Consider the following 19,605-nt stretch of genomic DNA (forward strand, 5'->3'; position numbering starts at 1 on the left):
CCCGGGAATGCAAGGATGGTACAATATCCGCAAATCAATAAACGTGACACATCACATAAACAAATTCAGAGATAAAAATCACAGTCATATCAATTGATGCAGAAAAAGCATTCGACAAAATTCAACACCCTTTCTTGATAAAAACCCTCACCAAGGTAGGAATAGAAGGATCATACCTCAACATAATAAAAGCCATATATGACAAACCCACAGCCAACATCATAATCAATGGGCAAAAACTAAAACCATTTCCCCTAAGAACAGGAACAAGACAGGGATGCCCCCTCTCACCACTCCTGTTTGACATAGTACTAGAAGTACTAGCCATTGCGATCAGACAAGAAGAAGAAATAAAAGACATCCAAACTGGAAAAGAAGAAGTAAAACTATCCTTATTTGCAGATGACATGATACCGTACATAGAAAACCCTAAAGACTCCATCAAAAAATTATTAGACTTAATAAATGAATTTGGCAATGTAGCAGGATACAAAATTAATGCCAAGAAATCTAAGGCATTTCTTTACACCAATAGTGAACTTACAGAAAGGGAGACTGAAAAAGCAATCCCATTTACCATCACACCAAAAAAAATAAGATACCTAGGAATAAACTTAACTAAGGAGGTAAAAGACTTATATGCGAAAAACTACAGGACACTGAAAAAAAGAGATAGAGGAAGACATAAACAGATGGAAGAACATACCGTGTTCATGGACTGGTAGAATCAACATCATCAAAATGTCCATACTACCCAAAGCAATCTATAGATTCAATGTAATCCCCATTAAATTACCAACGGCATATTTCACAGATCTAGAACGAACGTTTAAAAATTCATCTGGAATAAAAAAGACCTCGAATAGCTGCAGCAATCCTGAGAAAGAAGAACAAAGTAGGTGGGATCTCAATACCAGATATCAAGCTGTATTACAAAACCACTATTCTTAAAACAGCTTGGCAGTGGCACAAGAACAGACATATAGATCAATGGAATAGAATAGAGAACCCAGAAATCAACCCAAACCACTATGCCCAATTAATATTCAACAAAGGAGGCAAGAGCATACAATGGAGTCAAGACAGACTCTTCAATAAATGGTGTTGGGAAAATTGGACAGATACATGCAAAAAGATGAAACTAGACCACCAACTCACACCACACACAAAAATAAACTCAAAATGGATAAAGGACTTAAACGTTAAGACGGGAAACCATAAAAATACTAGAGGAATCCACAGGCAGCGAAATCGCAAACATATGCCGAAGGAATTTCTTCTCTGATACTGCTCCTAGGGCAATGGAAACTAAAGAGAAAATAAACAAATGGGACTACATCAAATTAAAAAGCTTTTGCACAGCAAAGGTAACCATTAACAAAACAACAAGAAAGCCCACTGTATGGGAGAACATATTTGCAAATGTTATCACTGATAAAGGTTTAATCTCCAACATTTACAGGGAACTCATACAACTTAATAAAAGGAAGATAAATGATCCAATTAAAAAATGGGCAATGGACCTAAATAGATAATTTTTGAAAGAAGACAGAAGGAAAGCCGAGAGACATATGAAAATATGCTCCAAGTCACTAATTATCTGAGAGATGCAAATCAAAACGACAATGCGGTACCATCTCACACCTATCACAATGGCAATCATCAACAAATCAACAAACGACAAGTGCTGGCCAGGATGTGGAGAAAAAGGAACCCCCTTGCACTGCTGGTGGGAATGCAGACTGGTGCAGCCAACTGTGGAGAATAGTATGGAGTTTCATCAAAAAACTAAAAATGGAACTCCCATTTGACCCAGTAATCCCAATTCTAGGAATATATCCCAAGAAACTAGAAACACCAATCAGAAAGGATATATGCATCCCTATGTTCATAGCAGCACAATTCACCATAGCTAAGATTTGGAAAGAGCCTAAGTGCCCATCAGCAGATGAGTGGATTAGAAAACTACGGTACATCTACACAATGGAATACTACGCTGCTACTAAAAAAAAAAAAAAAAAAAGGAATTCTTACCATTTCTTACCATTTGCAGCAGCATGGATGGAACTGGAGAGCATTATGCTAAGTGAAATAAGCCAGGCAATGAAAGAAAAATACCACATGATCTCACTCATTTATGGAAAATAAAGAACATTATAACCTGATGAACAAAAAGATAGATACAGAGGCAGTAAAGCATGGAACAGACTGTCAAATTACAGCAGGAAGGCTGGGGAGTGTTGGGGAGGGGGGGAAACAGATCAACCGAAGGACTTGCATGCATGCATATAAGCACAACAAATGGACACAAGACACTGGGGAGGTGGGATGAAGGCATGCGACAGCGGGTAGGGGAGGCTGGGGAAAGGGCAATGGGGGGAAAAAGGAGATATATGCACTACTATGTGCAATACTTTAAACAATTAAAAAAATATATAATAAATAAATAAATAAATAAATAAATAAATAAATAAAAGATTGAAAAAAAAGTCCTAGAAGAAACCATAGGCAGTAACACCTCAGACATCTCCCATAGCAATATGTTTACTGATACATCTCCTAAGACAATGGAAACTAATGAGAAAATAACAAATGGGACTACATGAAAATCAAAAGCTTCTGCATGGCAAAGGAAGCCATCATCAAAATAAAAAGAGACCCTCACTACATGGGAGAACATATTTGACAATGAAACATCTCATAAGGGATTAATCTCCAAAATATATAGGGAACTCATACAACTTAACAAAAGGAAGACAAACAATCCAATTTAAAAATGGGCAAAGGACTTAAATATACACTTTTCCAAAGTGGACGTACAGATGACCAAGAGACATATAAAAAAATGCTTAAAGTCACTAACCATCCGAGAGATGCAAACAAAATGACACTGAGATATCACTTCACACCTGTCGGAATGTATATCATCAACAAATCAACCAATGACAAGTATTGGTGAGGTTGTGGAGAAAAGGGAACCCTCATACACTGCTGGTGGGAATACAGGCTGGTGCAGCCACTGTGGAATACAGCATGGAGTGTCCTCAAGAAATTAAAAATGAAACTTCCATTTGACTTAGTGATCCCACTTCTAGGAATACATCCTAAGAAACCTGAAACACTCATCAGAAAAAAACATATGCACCCCTACGTTCATAGCAGCGCAATTTACAATAGCTAAGATTTGGAAACAGCCCAAGTGCCCATCTGTAGATGAGTGGATAAAAAAGCTGTGGTATATTTACACAATGGAATACTATGTGGCAATAAAAAAGAAAGAACTCTTACCATTTGCAACGGGCATGGATGGACCTAGTGAATATTAAGCTGAGCAAGATAAGCCAGTCAGAGAAAGATAAGTATCACATGATCTCACTCATAGGTGGAATCTAATGAACCAAATAAACTGATGATCAAATATAGATCCAGAGTCATAGAAGCATGAATAGACTGTTCAACCTCAGTGGGAAGGCAAGGGAAGGGTGGATGGGAAGAGATCAACCAATGAACTTTTATGCATATGTGCATAACCCATGGACACAGACAATGGGGTGGTGAGGGCCTGGGGCTGTGGGGAGGACAAGAATGGGCTGGAAGAGCTTAATGGGGGAAAGAAGGACCAACGTAATAGTTTCAACAATACAGATTTTAAAAAAAGAATTAATGGAGTTAGCACATTGATGTTTGTCAAAAAGCTTTAGAAAATATTATGAGCTACAGTGACAGAAGTGATCCTCAGGTCTTTGCCCAAACCTATTGGTTATGATGAAATACTAGTGACCAAACACAAAGCCAGACATGTCCTCTGGCTCTTTCCAGAAACACCAAGAACATCTCCTCCAATTTCAAATCTAGTGAGTTGTACCTACGTTTCATCAATGAATATACCACATGGGAGGGAGGGAGGTGGGCCCTGAGAAGCAGATTGGCCTCCTCTGTGGATCTGAGGTCTCCAGCAGTAAAATGAGAATGTACTAAGTGATCTCTAAAATCTCTTCCAGCCTCTATTTGTCCTGACTTCACAGACCAGCAGGGTGGCTGCATGACTGGGCTGAGGACATTTAGGTCAGTCCCTCCAACTTTGAGAAATATTTGAGGAAAATTCTTTTTACTTTTTTTGCTCAGAAGTTACAGAAATGCATTTCCTTCCCAGTTTAATAGCGCATTCTAATAAATAACAATGTATTTAGAACTTTCTGTGTACCCAGGATTTATGCTTTTGGGGATGAATAAGAAAGGCTGTAAAGGAGGGAAAAGCAAGCAAACTTACCCTGAGATTTGAAAACTGCATCATAAACATGAAAAAATTAAATCCAACTTTCTAAGTACAGAGAACATTTACAATATTAATAAAATCTGAATATAGACAATTATGAAGATTTTCATGAAGAAAAAGTACATGTATTCACACTCTAAAACTATTTCAAATCTCTGAAGCTACGTTTTAGTTTGAGATTATTTCTCCTGATTTTTCTCTACACAGAGGAAAGTGTGTTCCTGACAGGGTTTGCATATTCCTGATTTCATTCTTTCTAAAACAACTTCCTCCTCCAATTCATTTTCAGGACGTAGCTCAAATCCCACCTTCATATGTCTTCCCACACTCCAGAAAGCTCTCAATTCAGACTCAGAGTCTGTTCTATTACTTCATTTGGCAATTAATCATGTCCTGCAGTGTGTATTTCCTCATTATATTAAACTGGTCCGTATTAACTCTCTATTTTCTCACCTCTTCTAGATGTGTCAGGACGAGAGCATTACATCTTTACGTGATTTTACTTAACATGTATGCCTCTCCTTTTGGTATAAAATGCCCTACTATTTACAAAGCATGTAAATCATAGAGGCAACTAAGTAACTTATAATTCAATCATTTCCTTTCACTGCTTCAAAAACCATTCAGAATAATAATAATACGTGCCTTTGAAGCAACACACTGAAAACTTGAGGTCAGCTTTCTATGACCACAGACTTCAAACCTGCACAGGGTCTTTCGAGCAAGAGAATAATAACTCAGTATATTGGAAGAAGGTGAAACTGACAAATAAATATAATGTCAGGAAGGAAACCTGGTAAAGGATGTAACTAATTTTAAGTATTACCAGAAAACTGGAGTGAAAAGCAGCAAACTGGCTCGGTCAGGGAAGGCAGACTCAGTTCTTAAGGACAACTACCACTCTTTTCCTCCTTTCAGATCTCTACCTTCTCTTTGGACTAAAAGGACCAGAGTTCAGATAAAACAAATGTTTATTTCCATCCTAACTCAGCCTCTCAATGTTACCTCAGTCCTAGATGCAACATGGATCATCTCCACGTGCAAGCTGGCATCCAGTTCCCGTAATAGTCCCTTAAGAAGCTTGTAATGCACCAAAGATGATCATCTAGGATTATCTGCAGGTGGCAAACATCAGCATGCCGACTTTCAACTAAAGAGGCTGAGACGTGGACAGCTAAAGTGTAGTCTTACAGTTACAAAGCCCTTCTGAATCATCTTGTTGTCTTTGGAATCATCTTGTTGCCTTTTCAATGAAAGATGAAAAGGCCAAAACCAAATCATTTACAAAAAAGTATTCCCTCCACAGAGCAGAGTCACCTTGACAAGTAATAACCTTGTAATCATCCTCAACCTATTTGGTTATTTACTAAGAATTTATTCCCAGACAACATTTTTTCCCCTTAAAATCGGGGTTTCTACAGGGATGGCATCATATTGTGCATGGCACTAATACCATGATCTCATTTCTGTATAAGTTATTTACAACTAATTAAAACAAAAATTTAAAAATCCTTTGCTATCAATGTCATCATCACCATCATCATCTAATAACCGGTCTTCATTTCATTATGTAATTGTCAAAGACAAAAGACAAGTTTCCTTTTCCATGTTATGTAAGTCTTACAAAGGAGCTCCAACAGAGAATACAATTAAATACATTCAAATGAAGTCTTCTAAATCGATATCAGATGTTCTTAGTGCTTAGGTGGCAAAGGATGTGGGGTAGAAGGGAGAGACACTGCCCCATCCCTCCCAGGCACATTCAAAGTGGAATTCTAGTTCCATATTTCTGGGCATTTGAAGATGATTCCAACACCTTACCAACTCCTGCTTCCTGCTCATTTTTTTTTCATTTCATTACCTCTTCCTGTTTCCAAACTTCCCTGTATTTCTGTCTTGACACTATGAGGGTGATTGGGCCTTGATCTTCTTACAAGAAGAATTCAGGATGGGAGGATTGCATCCCACCACATTTCCAGCCTCAATCAGTATTTTGAAAAGAAAAAAAATATAAATGAAAAACTAATAATTTTGGATATTAAATTTTAAAAAAATATGTAAAATATCTGAAATGTTATTGACAAAAGCAGCTCAGAAAAGGACCACATACGAATGAAAATAAAAAAAGAATCAGGTTCATACTTCTGAAACAAGATCTGTGATATCTATAATGTTAATTATTACAAATCACAGGCTAATCGTTTCATTACAATCTGAAAACACACAAATTTTCCACTTAGGCAATCAACGCTAATTGTCATGACACAGCTCCTTGGTGAGTGCACATTTTCTTCGTTCAATAAATACACCTACCATGTTCCTGACACTGTGTTAAGCAACCTCTGCTTGCTTTTAAAAACAAACCCACACAGGTCTTCTTGAAGGAAGAAGCTGTCCCCTCCCAGCCACAGACTCGCTCTCCATATGATAAACAGCAGATGTTTGTCAATGGCTCAGTACTAAGTCTGTGAAACATTTTCTCACCTCGAAAAATCACCTGAAACACAAGAGAATAGAACCAACTGGCAATCTAGGTTAGGCGTGCATTCAAGCACAGAGAGGATAAATTAACTGCTTTTCTCTAAACAAAATTGCTCCTGTGAGAAATATAATAATAGCAAGGATACCAACAACAATAATAAAGTCTAAACAACAGGTGCAAACAGATATGCACAACCTATTATGTAAGAAGAAGAAAAGTGAAAAGCATCACATTGGAAGCAATTATAGTCTAATCTTGGGGGAGTATTTTAGTCTACTTCCTCAGCTTCTAGGCTATTTTTCTAAAGCACATAATTGATACTGAAATTAAAACTTACATGATCATCTTTGAGAGCCCCTCACATGTGGTCCAGGTTCACCTTTCAAGGAATTCTAAAAAAAAAAAATCCCAGCCCTGTGATCTCCCTGTCCAAGGCCCAGCTCAAATGCCATCCTGATGTGGAATGTTTCCCGAATCTTCCACTAGGAATCCTCTCCATAATTCTTCCTCCAGTCTCCTAATGAAAATTACTGGCACCTCTCCTGACACCATCATCTCTGATTTGACTCCTTGGTATATGTCAGTTTCTATCATTGGAATGTTACTTCACGGACAGCAAAAATGTTACTCATGATGCCTCCATCTCAGTAAATATTCAGTAATATGTGTTAAATCTAGATTATTGATGCTGGGAAACTTTCAATGTTCGAAAGCTGCCATATTACTTCAATTGAGTTTAAAGAAAGCTTCGCAAAACTGGCTAAGAAGGTTCTTTTCACTGCATTAACATTCAGCACTGTGTCTGAAAACAAAAATTTAAAGGTACTAGCTGTGTATTTGTTTAACATCACTGTTGTACATTTTTTTAAAAAAATTCACCGCTGAAGCTTTTTTCTTGTCACGATCACCATGACAATAACATTTACATCTACTTTTTGCACAGTAGCTGCTCCAGGAAAGGCCACGATGGCAAGAATGCTGGTCAGCTTCCTAAACACAGCTCTAAAAAGATCGCCCTTTTCATTTCACTCTTAAATAATTCTCTGGTGACAATAAAGGGCAGAAAGCTTTCTGTTTTCCATACTGCCTTACCCATTAGGAGTTATTTTCAGAGTAGAAAGAGCAATGCAGCCTATAAAAGTCATCACATTTGGCTAAGGCACTGAAAATAACCCAGGTCTCTCGGCGTGGTTCACGGCAAAAGAACTATTATTGTGATCCTACTGAACAATGTAGCTGGTCCCCAGCGTTACACTCGGGATGCTTTCAGGGTTTAAACAGCTAAGAATAAGGATCACAAACTAAATTTAAAACACTCCTCCACTGAAAAGCATATTATGCTGAAAACCTGTCTCTAAGCAACAATCTAAATGGTCAAAACTTAGTAAAAACACTTACTTTCAAAAATAGCCTACTGCTTCCGAGTCTCCACTGGCTCATTACTGTCAAATGCACGTATAAAAACCCGTCGTACGTAAACTGAAATACATCTGAAGTGAAATACATCTCTTAAATGCAACAAAAAAAAAATTTATTCACTAAAAACAAAAAAAAGTAAACCCTCAGTTGCCACAAACGCAAAATGCATTAAAATGTCTTCGATTTTTTAATCATTAGATAAGGAACAGTTACAATGACAAATAGCATTCCTCAACGTAGATTTTCTTTAAAAATCAGTCTACCGGACAAGTGGTTGACATGGGGAGACCATATACCTTGTTAAGTGAAAAACAGCATAGAAGGCATCATCAAAATTTTACTATAAAGTCCAAAGTTATTAAAAAACTAAAAGACTATTAGATTAAGAATCCTTACTGCATCTCCTCAGAACCCTAAAGAATTCTATGGCAAAAACAGAGGACTTGACTGTCACACATTTCCCATGGCTACTCCAACTAACCAGGGTGAAATGATCCAGTCCCCACCTATACGCAGTCTGAATATCAGACTCCTGGAAATGGTCAACATCAGAAAGGGAACACGGACCTTGTTAACACAAAAACCCATGGTTCTGTTCACAATCTAACCAAATAAAACGACAGACCATAAATCAGGTGCTTTTATTTGGTTTGTCAAGTGATTAAAATACCGAGAGTAGTAGAAAGAAGCCTGTTCTAAGTCGACCAAACAGACAAATTCAACCTTCCTGAAAACAACAACAAGAAACACACGCATCACCTCTTTTTCCCCCCACTCCCTCCCCTTCACCATCCCTTGGGGATGAAGCTACCCAATCATTTCAACTTCCCAGCGACCCAGAGAGGCTTGTATTGATAGCAAGCTTCCTCATTGCTCTTCACAGAGGGGATTGATTCACTGCATCACAAGGGGGCAGATTTCATCTGAAACCTTAAGAAAGCTCGCTCGCTCTCTCTCTCTCTCTCTCTTTTTTTTTCTCAGGGAAAAAAATCAATTTTTCTTAAAGTTTCAAGTCAAAACTTGCCAGTTTCACAAATGGCAATCAGCAGCCCTCCTCCTCCTCCTCCGTTCTTCCTCCTCTCCCTCCCGCTGCTTCAATTTTCCTTCCAGGATTGGCTCCTCTCGCGTCCCCGTGGCTTCCCCCAGCTCTGTCCTCTCCCGCTCCAGAAAGCCTCACCTCCAAACTGAGAGGGGGAAGGCAAAGCCGCCCTGGCAGGACAGGGCTGGCCCTCCCTCTGCTGCTTGGGGACCGACCGTGCTCAGGTCACCAGAACAGCTGAGGGACGACCACGCGCCTCTCGCTCCATCCCCCCGGCACCCGGCGGGACCTGGCGGGTGGGATCGCGCCCTGGGCGGCGGGCGCACCCCAGCTGCCTTTATGCAGAGCCCGCAGCTCCCGCCAAGCTCCTTTCCAAATCCCGAGAAGCTTGTTTTCCTAGGAAATGCGGGTCCAGCGCTCCAGGCAGGGCTGCAGACCGCCACTGAGCCTGTGCGCGCGGACGTTCCGGAGTGAAAGTGGGGACCAGCGAGGAGCCGAAGCTCATTGGGTTTCTGGACCCCAAAGACCGCTGTGTCGGTACCAGGTGCTGAGCTTCCACCGCTGCCGGGCGGGCGGGCGCCTTCTCCGGAAGAACGAGGACCCTCCCCCCAACACTGCCGGCCAGGGATGGGGCGAGCGCACAGCGATGCCCGCCGCTGGGCACCGGGCCTCGCCCGGGGGCCTCCCGCGCGCGCCCACTGGGCACCCCGCACCTGCCTTCCTGGGTCCGCAGAGAGATGCCCAACACCCTCCAGACAAGCGCCCACCGCCACCGAGAGGCGAGAGAACAATGGGGAGGGGGGCGAGTTTGCCGGGAAACCCACGCCCACCTCAGCCGGGCCGAAGCCGAGCGGCCGACCGAGGGGGCGCAGGGGGCGCCGGACGCACGTAGGAAGCCCCGGACCCGGGCGGCCCGGCTGCTGCCCGCCAGGCTCGGAAAGCACCGGGCGGACCCCCAGCCCAGGCGGCCGCCTCGCCCCCCGGGGACCCGGCCACTGACCAGGAGGACACCCCAAGGCAGGGGCGCGTCGGGCAAGGGGCGCCCCGGGGGACCCGGCTCCCGCAAAACCCCGGGAGCAAGCGGGCTCCCCCCGGGACCCCGGCCCGCGCCCACCCTCCCCCCGCGCGCGCCCCGGGACCTCGGTTACCGTCGCCTCCGCCGTGGCCCCCGCCGCGTCCTCCGGGCCGCGGAAGAAGCCGGCCTCGCAGCTCGCGCCGTCTGTCGCCATCTTCCAGCCCTCGGGGTCCCGGCGCGAGCTCGGAGCGGCGGCTCCAGGTTCAGCCTCTCGGCGCGGGCGGCGCTTCCCCCGCCGCGGTCCCGGGCGCGGGCGCTCACAGCCTCGCAGCCCCGCCGCCGCCGCCGCGCTCTCCCCGCCCCTCGCGGCCGCCCCCGCCGCCTTAACCCGCTGCGCGCCGGAGCGCCGCCCGGCTGCGGGCCCGCGGGCTGGTCCTGCAGATGCTGGTCCTGCAGATGCCGGCCCGGGGCGCGCGCCCGCCCCGCGGGGCCCCGCGTGCAGCTGGGGAACCGCAGCCCCCGCGGCGGAGGCAGGAAGCCGAGCCCGTCCCCACCTGGGCGAGGTGCGCACACAGGCCGGGGCCGCGCCAGGCCTCGGGTCGGAATTCTCGGTGAGATCAGGAAATCCTCCCCTGCCCTCTCCCGCCGCTGGGAACCGCAGAAGGCACGCTGTTCTTTTTTAAGTTTTTTTGTTTATTTGGTTTTTGCAAGGCTGCTGCCAGGGCGGCTCTTTTTTTTTAAAACCTTCTTGTTATATCTATCTGGCTTTGTTTTATTGTATTGTTGCATCTTGTCCTCTAAAAACCATCCATTCCCAAATCAAAATGCGTCTTGCTACACTATTTCACTGCACCTGCACGCTCGGCCCATACCTTTCTGTACAATCTCTTTTTCAAGAATGGTGAAACAGGGCCCCTTTTGACTCCAATCTCAGGTGTTTTATGGAGAGTTGATCAAGAAATGCTAAGTGCCATTGCTTATAAAAGGAGAATCTCGACTTTTAAGACAATTTAAAAGAATTATCTCTGTGCGATGGGCGCACACACACACACACACACACACACACACACACAAAACAAAAACTTTACCAAAAAGCGATTTAACGAGAATCAGAGATCTTAAAAGACATGAGATTAATGAGTTAAGCCCAAATTCTCAATTTTCCCCTTCTCACTTCTCATTCAGTTGCTACCCTTTCCTGCCAATTCCCAAGATATGAAAATCTATCACCTTATCGAGACCAGATGGTACAGGCCTTCCCAATCACCAGACGCAAAACTGTGTTGAAAGCACAAAATCAAATGGAGGCATTCAAGCTGTGTCTCAAAGAAGTAAAATCAAACTACAACCAACTCCTGGACTTGAAATTCTGGAAGATGAATGTCTGGAAAATTCGGTGCAACGGTTACAGATCAAAGCTGAGTTTCAAAAATGGCAGACTCCTATTGAAAGTTTTGGGCACTTGAATTTCTTCACTTCCCAAACTGATCTAAATATGGCACCAACCGGGGCAGACAAAATATTTTCTGCAAAGGCTCTGAAAGGGTTGTTCAATAAATTGTGAAAAGTTCCCTCCCAGAAAGGTCTACAATCGGAGAGAATTTTCACCTGGAACTCTGGAGTTAAGGGTCACAGGTTTAGAAATCTCCTCAGGGGTAGCCTATAAGCCAGTGGTTCTCAACCTTCTGGCCCTTTAAATACAGTTCCTCAGGTTGTGACCCAACCATAAAATTATTTTCGTTGCTACTTCATAACTGTAATGTTGCTACTGTTATGAATCGTAATATAAATATCTGATATGCAGGATGGTCTTAGGCGACCCCTGTGAAAGGGTCCTTCGATCGCCAAAGGGGTCGCAACCCACAGGTTGAGAACCGCTGCATAAGCAGAGGTGCTCAGTGATTTACTTTCTTTGACTTTATAGCTACCCACCCTTCACCCTATGGTTTTCATCCTTGTTCATTATACTACTTTCTTTTATCCAACATTTTCTCTGCTATTGCTCAATATTAGAATAATTAGATTCCTTATAAGATGAAAGAGAAGTATTTGACATTTAAACTTAGATGCTGAACTGACAGCAAAAATTTAAAGTTGGAGCCAAAAGCATTCCTTGTTGTTTTCAAAATGTATATTCACACATAACAAGGCAATGCATATTTTTGATACTGATACTTGATCCTGGTGTTAAATTGCTACCCAAGAAATTAACCAACTCACTTCTGGGGGGGGGAGGGGGTGGTAAAAGAATAAAATAATCAACTTCACTTGGGGTTAAGGACTAAGAACATAACATGGCAATATTTCTTGGAAGCAAATTATTTCATACGTGCAGCTCAATTTTTAAAAATCATTGGGATGAAATAGCTTCTATTAGTCCAAGTAAAATTCAAGCATATCACAACTCAAAGGCATCAATTAGCCAGTTCCTGAGTGGTTGGTTTCTTCCCTCTCATCTTTTTCAAAAATTGTATTTATGTATTTATGTATTTATTGTAAAATAAAAAAATAAACAGGTGGGGAAAAATCACAGGATGGCACATTTTTTAACTGCCAAAGTCCAGGAACTTCGGAAGGAAAATAAACAGTGTTTGGTCTCCGCCTTACAGCTGCCACTGCCCTTCGCCCGGGGTAGAAGGGATGTCCCACCCTACAGTAAGAAGTGGCACATGAGGAGTTTACTCTAAAGAGAGGACACTTGCTGCTAATTTCCATTCTCTCCTGAGAATTAGCCTCTGTTGAGGCTGAGATCGCAAATTAACTCTTTCTGAGAGACTTTCTTTGCCCTAAGACATGGGCACTGTTAAAGTCAAACCAAATAGATCTGAGAGAGTAGTGACTTGATGGTTCTAGAAATTAAATCTTTTGAAGTTTCATTTTTCAGCTTTAAAAAAAAAAAAAGACATCCCAGGACTAGAGTGAAAGCTTCTGAAAGGCAGGGGAAAAGAAGAAAGATGAAAGTATAAGCAGGAAGAAATCCCTGTAGCAAAAATGAAAAATGATTTTTAATCAGTAAATTAACTTCAGCTTTAAAATGGAAGGAGAGATGCTAAATATATTGCAGGCAGAGAAAACGAGTTACATTTTTTTCAACTTTAAACATAATGAAGTAGATGACCCGACAAATGAATTTACACAAATTATTTTCTGACCCCTGTTTGTGCTCAGCCAGAGCACACTCTTCAAAGTTCTCTTTTAACACCAATGAAGTGGGTTGCTGAAACTAGGAATGCAGACTGCATGCGTGTGTGCGGCAGGGGGGCGGGGGGGGGGGGCTCAGCCACATGCTCCAATCCACTAAACCCCAAACTCAGAGAGTTATGCATAATGATGCAATGGGATGCTTCCTCTCATGTGGAAAGATAAAGGAACATGCACACATCCTAAAACAGTTTCCCTTGTGGAATAAGAGAATTCTTTATTTCAGTCAAATAACAACATTTACATTAACTCCAAAGAGCAAACCATATCATGTCTTAGTATTGCCAAATGACAAAATTATGGAGTAGCAAATAATTTCTGACTGTATCTACAAGGCTGTAGTTATGTAATTTAAATATTCCAGACTACGCTTATCCCTGTCTGCACCACTGCCACCAATTTAAGAAGTCCCAAAGCTTGACATGGGGAACTCTAAAAAAGAGCACAGATGAGCTTGAGTGCTATGTCTCTATCACACGTTTTTTAAACCAAGACATTGCCAGAAACGAGTTTTCATATGACCGAACTACATTCCCTCACAGTCACCTAGTCATTATCTACATTGGCTTAGCTCTTTGTGGATTTTACTCAGTACGTTTGGTCCTAATTTAGTTAGCCACTCTTGTCAACAACCTATGTTTTGGGAGGCCTCCTCCACCACTGTAGTTGGCTTGCGCCATGAGAATGCAAGCTAATTTTACCTAAGCTAAAGAAAAACGTAATTAGAAAATGAAATCTGCTGGGTAGGAAGCAAGCCAGAGCTTAACATAAATATGACATTATAATCACTCCCAGCCCCTTTTAATACTAACTTCTAGCTGGGATCTGCATTTGACCATTCAATGCTAAAGTGATATCCAAATATAAGACCTCGTTGAAGACTTAAAATGAAGTATGATAGCTACCATCTATAGTTTAACCCTACTGTTTGGCTTATGTACCTATTTGCTTTGTTTAACAATGGACAAGTTACTTTGATTTTCTAAATTGTATAAGTCATCCCATTCAATTAAATGCCTTATCGATTGAATGACTATCCCATTGACTGTTATCATACTGGTCTTAGAGAGCACATTCTTCTGTACCTGGAAACAGGACAGCACAATTACCCTAAATTGTTTTAGTGGCCACAGGTGGTGACTCAGTGGTCCCAAGACCAGGACAGCACAATTACTCTAAATTGTCCTGACAACTCAGTGGTCGGGAGACCCGAGGGCTCTAGATAATGTGTTTCTATCAACTCAGTGATCCTGAGACCTGAAACTGTAATTAACATGCTTAATTCTGCTTCTGTAATCTGCTTTTTTTGTGAGCCAGGTGCCTCATTCCAAACCCTGGGATGTAATCAATACCTTTGTGATTTTTGTCTAAATAAGAATGGTTTTGCCACCATCTTATGGCTATGAGATTTGGGAATGGCCCCTCATTGTCCCGGATTGCAATAAATGTGATTCTTTAATTCGACTTCTTGAGACGTCCTTCTGTGATTCACAGGGTACGTTACAACAAAAATACAGTGATAACATTTTTTTCCCAGTCTAGCCACGCTAAGAACAGAAACTGGGACAAATGCAGAACAATAAAGCAGTCTTGGTTCTGCTCTATTAAATATTTTTAATACCATTACTTGTTGGTTTAGACTCTTATCTGTAGAAGTCATTTACAAGAGTAAGTGTTAGTGCAGGAGGGTGTTTTAGTGGAAAACCATTATGGAAAATCGATTTTAATAAAGAATCTGGCCCGCTGCTGCCACTCATCCACCTGAATTAGAAAGGAATCTGAATATTTCTGTGTGTTCAGCCTCTTTGGCAACCCCACAAGCCTGCAGTATGTAGTTACTAGGCAACCACTAATGCAGGGGTGTTTATGCCATTAGGCATTAATTATAGCAAGCTTTATTTTTCTTAGAAAGTTTTAAAACTATATAAATAGGTTGTGAGATCAGATCCCTTTCTCCTTTGATTAAGATGTAGAGGTAGCTACAAAACCAAAGCTGAGATTTTCTTTTCACTGTGGGTATGTATTGTTCAGTTCAAAAGGAAATGTGGTATTTGAAGCATTAGTAAGGAACTAAAGATTATGCCTTTGAATTTTAATAAATATACAGATGACATTTATGATTGAGTCAGTGATGATTTACTTATGATACAAAAAGCAGGAGAAAAGCCATAAATGTATAGCTGTCCCATGTAAAATTGTGAAATAAACCAATACATCAACATTTCCCAGATAATCGTAGTCATTAGGCATATACCAAGTGAATGCCCTTTTAAATATCTTTGGAATTTTTTGGAATAAGTGCTACTTTACACTGCCCAACAGCCCACTTGATGACCATAGTTTTTTGTCCACCCAAGACATTTTTGATTGATTCAAATCAGTTGGGTTCATTTAAAATCACCTGGAAATGTGATGTCATTATTTGAAAAGAAATAACATAAATACACATAGCAGAAGTTATTCAATTAATCAACAAATAAAAAGAAAGTTTAGCCGAAACCGGTTTGGCTCAGTGGATAGAGCGTCGGCCTGCGGACTGAGGGGTCCCGGGTTCGATTCCGGTCAAGGGCATGTGCCTGGGTTGCGGGCATGTCCCCAGTGGGGGGTGTGCAGGAGGCAGCTGATCGATGTTTCTCTCTCATCGATGTTTCTAACTCTCTGTCTCTCTCCCTTCCTCTCTGTAAAAAATCAATAAAATATATTTTTTTTAAAAAAAGAAAGTTTAATCCATAATATTTATAAAAATGTCATGGCTAGACTTGAAAGATTAATTATATTTGTGATTTAAGAACTGAAAAGGAAAAAAATAATTGGTGTTGTTATTTTCATTCTAGGGAAGGTGAAGTCATTTAAAGAATAACAAAGATAACTCTGACAAATCAACATTAAGGTTTAATGGAATGGAATGTTTTATTCTGGCAATTAAGGAAACATTTAACCACTGAAGTAGTTTTATGCTAGCAATACAATATATTTTCCTTATGGACAAACAGAACTAGCCCATACTACCCATTACTGTCAGAATCAGCATCTCTTTGTCATTACATCAACACTTAATGCTCATAACTTTTCACTTTAGCATTCACATCTTCTTTGTTAAGAATCTATTTAGCCTGACTAGCACGGCTCAGTGACTGAGGTCCACCTATGAACCAGAAGATAACCGTTCGATTCCTGGTCAGGGCACATGCCGGGATTGTGGGCTCAATCCCCAGTAGGGGACGTGCAGGAGGCAGCTGATCAATGATTCTCTCTCATCATTGATGTTTGTATCTCTCTCTCCCTCTCCCTTCCTCTCTGAAATCAATAAAACGTTTTTTTTCAAAAAAAATCAATTCACTTGAGATGTAATTACCACTACTTTTTCCTCCCTTCCATATTTGCAAAGGACATCACTTTATCAGCTTTCAGCCTTCACCTCCTGGCCATTGGCCATCCAAAAGGCATAATGCCATCTGGATCATAAGACACCTCTGCCTGACATTTTCTGCTTGGATAGCCCTGCACCTCTCCCCAATGTGTACCCATTGGAATGGTGGTGGGAGCCCCATTCTCAGAAATTAAAATATGAGGTGGTGGCAGGAAAGAAGTTGAACTGGATCTACTCAAGACCCCCTGAACTTGAGCAATGGGTAAAGGCACCTCGTTTACAAATATCACATTATATGGTTCTATTTCCTATAATAAATCATTTTTAGAGATATAAAAACAAACAAACAAAGAAAATGGAATCATAGATTCATATGTGAGTGTTAAAGCAACAACTCTTCTAAAAAATATTTTCATGAACCTGTAAATCAGAGCATAAAGTCTCACTTATAATGCGATCTAACTTATCGATCTTTTTCTTGTGTGGTTAGTGTTTGGTGTCCTGTTTGTGGAGTCTTTGCTCAGCACCTTGCTTTCCTCGATGCTGTTTTCTATTGGCTTTCTTGGATTCTCATCCTGCACATGTTTCGCTTAGAATTCAGCCTAAAATTTGAGAGGAAATTGTGTACAGAGTTTTTGGACTCTTTCTCTTAAATTTCTTCCTTTATGGCACTTTGTCCTTCAAATCCCAGACACTTTGGTAACCCTGAAGTCCTGACCTCTATCTCCTTAGCTCAGTAAATTCATCTTTATTCCTCAACTGTCCCTATGCCATCCTAGGCCTTCTCTCCAGAATCATGGCTCCCCAGGTCCTGCCAGCATTCATGGCATGCCAGTTTCTTCTACCAATTGTTTTGTATATATTGTTTCACTTTTTTGTTTGTTTCTTTCTTTCAGTAGAAGAGTTGGCCCAATATGACTAGAACTACAGTTGAAAACCACATGTGTTTACTTTTAGAAAGAGTGTTTACAACTAATGAAACTTCTTAATGTTCCCTTGTCTAAATGGATTGTATCCAGGGGGCTGTATTGTTTGATTTTGCAGAGTAGGGATGGGAGTAAACCTACCCAGACTCTCCAGTTGCCATTGGCAAACAAAATAAAGGCACTGATCAGCTAACTCATCTATAGTAAGACATGAAAAACCATATTGACAATAAAAGATGCCATTGCAGCAGTAGAATATTAATGCTGTGATGGACAAACTATAACCAGTCTTAAAAATGTAGCAATATTCCTCTTATTTCTAGGGAGTGGCATGCCTTCATAGTTTTTAGAAAATGAGAGAATAGTTAGAGATTGAAAAGCAAAGGAGAGAAGATAGTGTGAGGGTAGCCTTGGGTTTCCCTCAGTGAAGAGACTGATGATTAAATGGATGTCTTTCAAAGAAAAAAGGCATCTCGGTTGTGAAGATCCTGGTACATTTTGGAAACCTTTGGCAGATTTTCTGGACTTAAAGGTTGATGAAGTTAGGTCAGTCCAGAAGAATATTAACTCCAACCAAATTGGTAGTCAATAAATATGTAATCAACTTAATTCAATGAAACTGATGAATGGATAGTAGGAAAGATAGATGAATAAATGGATGAAGTAAATATTATTACTTACTTTTTTATGACATTGGCCTCTTTGTAATTGTAGTGAAACTTATTCTTTTTCAGAAAAAAACCCATAAATGCATAAAGCAAAACAAAGAATCATAAAGAAAACTGTTATATTCAAATTTATTTATCAAAATTCTGCATATAAAAATTTTCTCACGTAGTAATAGATGTATTTTTATTATCTCAATAACTAACATGATATAATGGTGGACTCAATAATTAATATAATTTTGAAGTTTATATGACTATAAGTGGTATATTGAGATTTTAAAATATCTATGATTTCCATGTGACAAAGTTGCATGTACTGCCAGGTCTGTTGTGGTCTGTTACCTAAATTCATAATTGAAGTAAATTCTAACTGTTGAAGGTTAGTGAACCTGAAAATGTAATTTATTCACTTTTTATTGTCAAGGAGTTCCTATGGAATTCTATCCATAAACTCCATTGTTTAAGAACCTTACACTATAGATATTAGGGGGATGTCATGTTAATTAAAATATTAAATGTTTAGTGACATATATGAATTATGTATATTATATGTAATGTACATTTATGCAAAAGGTATATATATATTATCAGGGTGGAGATTAAAATTTAGATGTGATAGGCAAAGTAGGGTATGCAGAGGAGAGAGATGAAAGACTCTCAAATGCTATCCCTCCTTCATTCCAAGCAAAACAACTCAAGTCCGGTACTGCAGAGTAATGGCTAAGTACAGCGTTACATGATTAGGATCCTATTTCTAACTGTGTGATCTTGGACAAGTGCTTCTCTCAGTTATCACTTAAGTGGTCATCATAATGGCTCTTTCCTCTATGGTTGTTGAGAAGATTTAATTAATAAATTCATTTAAAGCACTTACAACAGTGTCTGGCCACTGTGAAGTTTTCAGCTCATTACTTAACACAACCTGTAAGAAAAGGAATAGTCACCCTAAAAGACATGCAATTTCAGAAATAATTTATTGAATGTAAAACAATTCTACAACGGCACAACAGTCTTAACAAAGCTATTTGTATAAATTTTTCATTTTAAACCAAATATTTCAAGATTTTAGAGTAAGTAGTAAGAACTCTCCGTAAGTACTTGCAAAAGTCATAATAGAGAAGTGTGCGATAGGTCTTAAAAACCAGTTTCGGTCAAATTGATTGTTGCGACATTTAGGGCATGCCTGTTTTTATTAAATGAGAACATAAA

At 40.6% G+C, this 19,605-nt stretch overlaps 1 protein-coding gene across 1 annotated transcript in view; it reads right to left on the minus strand.

Moving 5' to 3' along the window:
* Positions 1 to 10,569, minus strand: part of LOC308526834 (cortactin-binding protein 2-like) — a gene marked incomplete at its 3' end in the record, with an annotated part of 85,859 nt that extends 75,290 nt beyond the window's left edge. Inside the window, exon 1 of the mRNA XM_081102069.1 lies at positions 10,365 to 10,569. Coding sequence (XP_080958195.1) covers positions 10,365 to 10,445 — 81 coding nt within the window. The 5' untranslated portion in view covers positions 10,446 to 10,569. The remainder of the gene's footprint in view (positions 1 to 10,364) is intronic.
* Between the last annotated feature and the right edge of the window lie 9,036 nt (positions 10,570 to 19,605).

The sequence above is a fragment of the Myotis nattereri genome (assembly GCF_964212035.1).
Source record: "Myotis nattereri genome assembly, chromosome: 11".
NCBI lineage: Eukaryota > Metazoa > Chordata > Mammalia > Chiroptera > Vespertilionidae > Myotis > Myotis nattereri.